This window comes from Falco cherrug, chromosome 6, assembly GCF_023634085.1.
Source record: "Falco cherrug isolate bFalChe1 chromosome 6, bFalChe1.pri, whole genome shotgun sequence".
Classification (NCBI taxonomy): Eukaryota; Metazoa; Chordata; class Aves; order Falconiformes; family Falconidae; genus Falco; species Falco cherrug.
Genome location: NC_073702.1, coordinates 8,727,921 through 8,737,529, shown reverse-complemented (window position 1 = coordinate 8,737,529; position 9,609 = coordinate 8,727,921). Strand labels below are relative to the sequence as shown.

General features: G+C 43.5%; 1 protein-coding gene across 1 annotated transcript; it reads left to right on the top strand.

Moving 5' to 3' along the window:
- The first annotated feature begins 936 nt into the window (after nt 1–936).
- Nucleotides 937–6,076, top strand: LOC102056533 (nuclear receptor subfamily 0 group B member 2-like). Its single transcript, XM_005434277.3, has 2 exons — nt 937–1,548; nt 5,669–6,076. Exons 1-2 carry the CDS (start codon nt 975–977, stop codon nt 5,920–5,922), a joined length of 828 nt encoding a protein of 275 aa, XP_005434334.1. The 5' UTR covers nt 937–974; the 3' UTR covers nt 5,923–6,076.
- Nucleotides 6,077–9,609: the final 3,533 nt, after the last annotated feature.

Genomic DNA, 9,609 nt, shown 5'->3' with positions numbered 1-9,609 from the left:
TCATTCAGCTCTGGCTCCGCTACAAAAGCTCACACATAAAACAGTATGAATTGCTATTTTGCTCTCTTTCTGCATCAGTTTTATTTCCACAGCTTGTATGGAGAATATTTAATTACACAGCAAGTCTGGGAGAAGCCTGCACATTCTGTGTTTGAAATTATTGGATGTGACACACAGGACATAACACTGTCATGAGCTATAGCAGCTGACTTTCTCTGAAGTTTTTCTCAGATCTCCTGGGAATGGGACATATTCCTATACATAGGATTTGCATCCTTGGGATTTTCGCCGGTGAGCTCCTTGACATAGGTGTCACATCCCATTAGTTAAAGTGTAAAGCACAAACACTGTTAAGTGCTCTGTCAAGAGTAATGGTAGATATTCACAGCAACTTCAGGTGGCTCCTTTTAACAAGAAATAAAAGCTTCTAATCAAGGCACTGCTACCACAGCATCATTTATAAGTATAAATGCATTTCTGTGCACTGCAGAGCATTAGTTAGGGGCAAGGTCAGTGTATCAATAAAAATATACACAACTTGTTCCTTCTTCACTTACAGTGTCATAGTTTTCACTGGGCTTTCCCTCAGGGGCAGGTTGTACGTGTTATATAGCTGGCTTTTGCAAAAATGCCACTGCTGGTGGCAGTAGCACAGAACGGTTGGCACGGTGGCAGAAGGCCAGGCACGGCCTGCCTGCACCGGGGCACAGAGGTGCCGGCGGGTGCGAGCCCTCCTGCTCCCGCGGGGCTACGGCAGCCCTATGCGACACCGGCAGCCTGCAGCCCCGCCTCGTTCAAAACAGACTGGTGCAAATAAAGTTCAAGGTAACTTTACAGATCAGGGTCATATTACTTTCCAACTGCCTGTGTGTATAAAAAGCACGCGATGCCTCGCTGCGTGGCAGAAATGCTCTTCCCCTGCTGTTGATGCATAGCTCCACGCGCGCTTCCCTGCCACAGGGAACTCTGGCTCTATGGCTGCTGAGATCTCAGCTGCGAAATTTGGGAAATGTCAGTGTGAGACACATCGTGCTAACAGCATCCTGTACCAGATCCTTAACAGAGAGCATGGAAGCGAGACCAAGTGGCACCAGCAGTATCATGGTCCCCACCACTCCACACGAAGCAAGGGCTGCTCTTGTATGGACAGGAGAAGAGTTGTCCTGAAAACGCCAGAAGCCACGTGCAGAAGGGCTTCTGAAGTGCTCTTGAAGACTTTAACTTTTATTAGAAACTTGCCTTCTTTTTATCACGTGCCTTGGGAGGATCAGCTTGTCCTCATACAGCAGAACTGGGCCCCTCTTTTTGTCCTGGGCATGGCACAGGAAGGGGTGGATTTTGACCTGAAAGAGATTTCAGCCCCTAGTTTATTGAAAAAAATCCTCCTCAATCAGTCTTTGACAGCTAACAACGATCTGGGCAGCTCATCACTGCAAGCGTCTTCAGCAGAAGTTCAGAAGATGAAGAATTTATTGTGGAAGTTCTGGGATCTGGACATAAGTGCAAAAGAATATGCCTATCTTAAAGGAATTATTCTTTTTAATTCTGGTAAGTCCTCCTGGAAATGACACAGATTATTATGTGCCTAGAAGGACATTTGGCATTTTCATTTACATATAGACAACTGCTTAGTTTTACTCTTTTCTATGAATATAGCTAAATGTTCTCTAAACCCCATATTCCACAATTTAATGATTTTCTGCCTGAAGTAGCTTCTTTAGGTTCCTTGGATATGTGCAGTAGGTTACCCGCTGTAAGCCAAACCAGCTTCTATTTGATAAATTTTAATTAATAAAGGTTTAACCGTGTCACTTCAAACTGATTTCCAGATCAAAGGCAATGCAGCAGCCTCACCCGTAGTACAGCAAAGGAGAGATGGTACATGGGTACATGATGTGAGTAGCTGAAGTATTTGAACAAAGAATTCCTCTGTAGGAAGAACACTGGAGAAGATAAAATAACCTATATCACCTGATTTTCATCAATGAGGCAAAAGGATACTGCCCTGAGGTTAGACAGCATTAATTTATTTATTTCATTTTATTTTCTTTATTTAGTATCTCTACAGTCAAAGCCTGGGACAGCAGTTGTGGAGCACACTCAGACTAGTGATTGCATCCTCTCACTTCTGGTGCCAAGCTCAGCCTCATTAGGAAGGAAGGTTGCCTAGGTCAGCACTACGGAATGAGTCATTAGAAGCCAACCTCTAAGTCCGCTAAAGTAAATGGAAAAGACTTTTTGACTCCAGTCTGCTCTGGCTCCGATCTCTGACTCCTTCCAGAGCAATCACTGCTGTTGGCTGCACTGTCAGCAGTGTGCTATACTTGGGACTACACCAAAAGGATACTTGGATACTTCACTCGTTCCATGATATTTCTTGTGGTGAATAAGGTTTATAGGCTGCTCAAAGGCTGTAGGGAGTTTATATTTGTTTCCAATAGGATTCAGATTCTGATTCTTGAGATGTAATGTCATCCAGATGCTTTGTATTGTCTTGTGCGTCTATGCTGCAGCATCACAACAGTAGTTTGTTTCAGTGCAAGTTAGTTTCTCAGTTTTTTTCACAATAAAATCAGGCTGAAAGAAGCCACTAGCTATATCCAGGGTGATGATGAGAGGAGAATCCCTCATCTGCAGCAGCTTACACAGTTTAACTAGCAGGCATTTTTATCATCTCTGTGGATAAAATGTGATTTTCACATAAAGAGAAAGCAGCAGAAGCAGCATTATACTCTGGATTCGTGCCTTCCAATGCCTGCTGTTTCCCCGGGGTGCCGTGTAGAGGCCCAGCAGCCCTTCACGCTGTCTGCAGACACTGTCTGGAGTTACAGGAGGACTCCTTAGTTCCTAGGTGGGACAACCCTGCTCTCTGGAGGTGCCTTTCTCCACGGGCTGCAGAAGGCAGCAGAAGGCAGCTGGGAGGACTTCAGTTAAACCTAGATGAAACAGTCACAAACTAACTCTGGGCTGAAACAGGTACTCAGGGCTTATACACAGCCCAAACCACACTTCCACTACCTGTTTTGCTGCAGACAGATCTGTACAGCTGTCATTTCACAATTACTATTCTTAATAGTCTTTGAACACTTGCCACCAAACTCAGAAAATGTTTTCTACATACATGCAGTGCATTTTCAGCTGTCTTCTTAGTTTCGGCTTGACGTTTGGCCAAATCTTATTTTGCAGGCCTCAGTTCTAAGAGGATTTTAGGCAGCCACCAGCAGGAACAATGCTTAGTCCTCTCCTGGATCATGGAGTACCTTGTGTGGGCTCCCACCCTGAATATTCTGTTCCTGTTAGGACCACCAAAACTGCCTGAGACAATGGGGAAAACCCAGGCATGGAGCAGCCCAGAGCTGGGTTATGAGTTGCAGTTCAACAGGGTGGCCAGAAATGCACCTGTAGCAGCACAGCTAGGCCAGCGGCCAGCACTTTAGCAAGAAACATGACAAACAAGTACGACAGAGCTTTGCTTCTGCCCTAAGTGGTCTCTTGTAGCATAGGGATTGTACTTACTCTGATAAAACCATCCCTTTGGGGACAGAGTGGCAGGCAGCATGGAATGTAGGTCCTCCCACTAAAGCACGATCTGCACAGTACTTCTGTGCGGGAGGCTCTAGCTGGGTGACTGGTTGACCATATGTGGGTTAGCAAGAGCCTGCGAAGAAGTGCACCCAACTCCTATGAAGAAATAGGCAGCCTTGCATCAACTGAATCCAGACTCTCCAGAAGATAATTGCCATCCCGGCTCTTCACAGGGGTGCGGGTGCTTTGGCTAGGTGGCTTTGGAGACGTCAAAGTGTGTATGGGTGAAGGGTCCAGCTGCAAGGCCTTCTCTAGGGCACAGTGAGTCAAAGGAAGGAGCAGGTGGGACTATCCCACCACGCACGAACAGCACAGAGCGAGGTGAAACTGCTCTTGCTACTTCTGACAATTGTCTGAGAAGCAACGGGAACTGCGCAGTGAGGAGACGGGAACTGTGAAAAACAGCACTCTTATTCTGTCAGTGCCATACGTATATATATTTATGAAGACATATATATTAAACTCCATAAAGGTTGTGACAGGACTTCTGTTGAAAAAGACACTTTTAAAGGTTTTACAACTCAGATGGAAACATGTGGTTGACTGAATATTATTACAAAAGACCTCAGACCAAGAAGTTTCTCATTATTTTTAGATTAAGACCAGTGTTTTATTACATACAAAAGAAGACCAAATGCAGATATCAAGCAAATTTGAAGGGATATAAGCAATTGCAATTTCATCCTGAATATACAGAATCCTTTCTGTATAATGACAATTTCCTTTCCATGAAAAATCCAGCACTTGACACCATCTTCACAGGTTGCAGCTGGTGGTAATCCTCAGGGAGAAGGAGACTTTTCCAAACCCTTCATTTCTGGCTAGCCTGGTTGCAGGCTTTGCTGAGGCTTCTTCTCTACTAGCAGTGATGTCTAGGGAAAAGAGAACTGCTGACAAGTGACAAAGGGCAGCCAACCACAGACTGAAAAAAAAAAACCCAACCAGGTTGATTTTGCCCTAGTACAGGGCACTAGGCAAGAAGGCAGAACCTCCTACACTTTTAAACAAATGATCCTGTACAAAACACTCCCCCCTCCCCGGGTCTGAGCTATTCAGATCCATCCCAGGGATGTATGGAGTCAGTCACTGTAAAAGATGTTAAACAGGCCTGGAGTGTGTGCTGGTAGATAGACAGGTTAAAATAAGACATGGGAGGCAGGAGAGGCAGAAGTCAAAACCTGGAGATTCATCCTACCAACGTCCAGGTTGCAGAAATTCTAGAAAAGAAAACATGGTGTTATCTTCAGGTGGTGAGGACAGGAGGCAACAGGTTGCTGACAGCTACATGACAAGGCAATCCCACCAGAGGCAAAGGATGAACATGGGGTGTCCTTTGAACTGAGCCCTGGCATCCACAAAGACCTCAGTGAGCCAGCAGGTTTGAAGTCACGTGCTATGGGAGACATGACTGAGGCTCAGGACCGTAACTCCATAAGGCAGAGACCTTTGCCTCTTCAGAAATGGCTGAGAAAAGGGAGCACAAAACCAGAAAATCCAATTATCTATCCTCCTCCTGTGGGTCGTGATACACCTCACAGAGCACCTCAACACTCTTTTTAGACTGTAAAAGAAGATATCTAGACATCATGGTGAAGCATAGTGCCCCAGCTTAGTTTAGCAATCAGAGGCAACAACAGGAGGGAGATGGGGCTGGGTAGACTGGAAACGTGTCTTCAGAGTGCCAGCCTGCTCGCTGCTCCAAACCACCGCCTCCATCTTCCTGATGTTACCTACCTATTTTAGATTAGAGCTGGAATATTTCCACCTACTCAGACTACAGTCTTAGCATCATTTGGTGGGTAGACAACACTATAAAGCTTCTTCTCCATCTGTACTGAGTCCAAGTTACCTCCTGTTACTGGTTCAAAGCTGGACTTAATATAATGGGTTAGATTCCAATGTGTTTACACTGCTGCTCAATGTTCCTTCAAATTATTGAACTATGCATATCTTCTTTCCAAAAGGTATATTTAGAAAGATTTTATTTTCTACAGAAAGTAGAAAGCCAGACACCCATCATTACAGAGGGCATAGAACAAAATTGTTTACTCAAGATTTATTATTTTACTTTTTGTTTTGACAGGATGCCACGTCCTAAAGTGTCTCCCCTATGTACAAATGCTGCAACAGGAAGCTCAGCAAGCCTTGATGGAGTATATCTCAACAATGTTCCATAGAAATCTAGGCAGGTTTGCTTGGATTCTTCAGCTAATTGCCTCTCTTCAAGACATTGATGCAGACGCTATTGAAGAGCTCTTCTTCAGGCCCATCCTAGGAGAGGTGACCCTAAATGTATTCCTTCTAGAAAGCCTATATATCAAGCCTGACTGGGTTTGAAAACTGATTACACCTGTGCTCTCAAATACATGTGTTTGAAGAGATGAGAGGATTTTATGAGCTAAACACATTTCAAACAAATCATTGATGCAACTTTGTAAGCCACATACATTTTTGAATGACAAAGTAATTTTGTAACATTTGAGAATTAAAAGCAGAGAAATCTAGGCATTTCATTATTCTGCGTGCTTTCAAAAACCTTTAGTCTAATGTATTCAGAGTGTCTAGGAGCACCAGCATACTTTCCAGTTGTGCTAAGTTCAACTGTATTCTTTTTAGAGAGCATTTCTATAGCTGTTTAAAACTGTACTATATGCTTTTGGCTTTCCAGAAGTTTTTGCTTTCAGGAAAAGGGGCAGTGGTAAATTCTATTCAGTGCATCATTAATTGAAGATGAATAGATACATAAAAGGCTGATTAATGGTAAAATCACTATAAATCCTTCCTTTATCTGGGATGGCATCCCTTGATCCCAGTCCCTTTTCTGTTCCACTGAGAACCGTAGCCCTTGGCTGTAATTGCTTGATGGAGCTCCCCCTCATCAACTGATTTCTTACAGCAGGGGTCATCAAACTTTTTAAACAGGGGGCCGGCGTGTGAATGAAATGGCAGAAGTCATCTGCGGCTGCTTGGTTTCCCCCCCCAACCCCCGGCGGGGGGGTCTGTAAATACCGGGGGCCGGACTGAGGACCCTGGGGGGCCGTATCCAGCCTGCAGGCCGTAGTTTGAGGACCCCTATCTTATAGGTTCCTTTTCTAAGTCTTGCAGGAAACTATGGGCATTAAATACCTCTCCCATTATTCACAAAGTCCTTCTCTGACTAAGAAACTAAACAATGTGATTCAAAAATTTGTTGACTAGACAAAGGCCATTGTTCAGGATTCTTTCCAGGATGGGAATAACAAAGGCTGAAAGCTACTGTGTTATGCCGTAAGCAGTAGAAAAGATGTAGCCCAGTTTCCTACATATTTAAGACCTTTCCCCTTTAGCTCTCCCTGCACCCTTTTATAATTACCCTCACTTCCCTCCAAACAGATGTTCCTTGGACAGCAGAAATGCTGAAATATGGTTTCCTATAGATGCGTACAATCTGTTCCTCCATCTCTCACTGCAAGAGTTCCATGTCTCCACCTCCAAGTGTGCTATGGCATGCCCCACATCTCGCTGTCTCCTGTTTGTCTGGCTGGAGAAGAGGCAGCATGTGTTGGGGCTGGCGCCAAGCTATGTGTGTGCTGACTGGTCATCTGTCAGGATAAAAAAAAAAAAGTTGAGCCTATACTTTAGCTGCAGTAAGGGAAGCTATTTGTATCTCTTTCCTGTCCCATTCCTCTCCCAGTAGTTTCCATGGAACTTAAAGGAATTAATTTCTGAGATTTTCAGTAGAGGGTCCAATCTAGTTTTGTTTGGCAAGGGGGCTCAAATTCACCAAATGGGGACTGACAGGCAGATAGACAGACAGGAGGACAAAGAGCATGATAGTTTGACCCATGCTTCCTTAAATAGTCAAGCTAAAATCTTAAGAAAAAGAACTCACATACAGAATCATACAATCATTCATGTTGGAAAAGACCTTTAAGATCATAAAGTCCAACCATAGATTTAAGGACAACGAGTATATCATGAACAATAAGGATTCTGTGAGAAGAAAAAAGATGCAATAAAGCAAGCTGGATACACACACACATCAACACATATTTACATACAGAGATGGATGTTCAAAAGACTTTAAATGAAAGTCAATCAAGGAAAAATGTTTAAATAATAAGAACAGTTTACTACCTACCAGTTTTTGACTAAATACCACATATTTTTTCCCCACTTGGGTAACTGAGAAATAAATTGTAAAAATAAGGGGAAAAAAGCAAACGCCAAACAAGACAAACCAACTAAGCCCCCAGGTACCAGTGATCATGGAATAACAAACTTTACAGTAAACACTATTCACCTTCCTATGTTACAAGCTAACCAAACCTGTCAGAAATTAAACTTTTTGGACTGATGTTTTCCATGGAAAGCCTTCAGGCTACCAGTTTTCAGTAGGTTTTTGTTAAAATGGTTCAATAGTACTGCCACAGATGAAGCAGTGTGTGGTAACAGCATATTCCATGGTTAGTTCTTTGTTAGTGAACGAAAACATCAGTTCCAGAGATTTGCTTTTTGTCTGTTCTTCTAAAGACCTACCCAAGCAGTATTCATCCAAAAATCGTGTTCGTACAGTTGGTATCGACAACATTATATGGTAGCAGACATATGAGTTCCTCAAGCACCCCCCAAGTCCTAACAGCTTTGACCTTCTGGCTACTACAAATGCTCCACTTGCAGAGGTGGCAGTGCAGCACAGGCCAGGGCTGCAGGAGAGGACCAGATGGCCTTACACATGCAGCAGCTTCTGCAATGAGAATGGGAAGGTCCCAGCTCTGAGCTCAGTGCTCCCACTGCTGTTGTGAAGAGAGCAGAGAGGGGAAGAAACATCCTTAGCTCAGTGGGAACGGTGAGGAATTTTGGATAGAGGTAAAAAAGTACAGCAAGCATGTAAAATGAGAAACCGTCGTGGATAGTTAGAGACAGGAGCAAAAAGGGAGATCAAAAAAGCAGAATGGGGGTCACAAGCAGCTTAATAATAGCGCTAATTTCTGTGTACTGTCCAGAAAGCCAAAGGCCAGATCAGTGACCCAACAACAACCTGAACCCAGGACAGGTTCACGATTCAGTAACCTGAATTTCAGGCTACTGAGGGCACATCAGACAGTCTCTGCTCACAGCTTTACTTCTCATCGAAATCTCCTTCAAGGTCTTTGACTTTATCTTCAAGGCATAGAATGGCTTCAGTTCAGCTTTCTTTGAATTGGAGGGCACAATGCCAACAATCCCATGGTTTGGCTCACCTGGAAGACTGCTACATTTGCTGACTAATCTTTTAGCCTGATGGATCTCTATGCAACTAGCTGTCTGAAAAAAATGCCTAGCGCTCCATAGTGAAGATCATGGTCAACATCTTGGGTTTTCAAGACAACGTTACCTTCTACCATGAAGGCAAATACTATGCTTCAAAGGAAACTCCCACAAGATCTGATACTCATGTGTCACACCTCACCTTATTGTGCTCTGAATGCAAGATTCACTCCTTCAACAGGTCTTTAACAAAACACATCTTTTTTAGTACATATGCAATTAAAAAATTCAACAACCTTGAGCTAAAGCTCTGTGTAACCTGTCTCACATTCCCTGTCTCACAGACCTGATCACAGGGAAAGCATGAATGTTAATAATCATTTGTTTGATATCCTGATGAAAGGGGCTGAGATACTATTGTCTTGCTGAAGACACAGTGAGGATCTGTATCTAATATAATTATGCTGCACATGAAGGTGGAGGCTGTGAAGGTACAAGAGGCAGGCAGGAACAGGAGAGGTGAGGGATCATGAGCAGGGGTTAGGAGTGGAAGCAGAAGCTCTCTCTGGAAGGAGGAAAGGCACAGCACAAGACAGCCTTTAAGCACCAAGGGAAATAACGTGTTGGAAAGGAGAAGCAGAGACAGAAATGAACACAAGGTAAGAGGAAGATGAGGAAAAATTCCCACCCCCACCAAAAAACAGAACAAAACAAAACAAAACAAACAAACAAAAACAAAACAAAACAAAACAAAAAAAAAAAACAAACAAAAAAAGAAGAAAGAAAGAAAGAGAG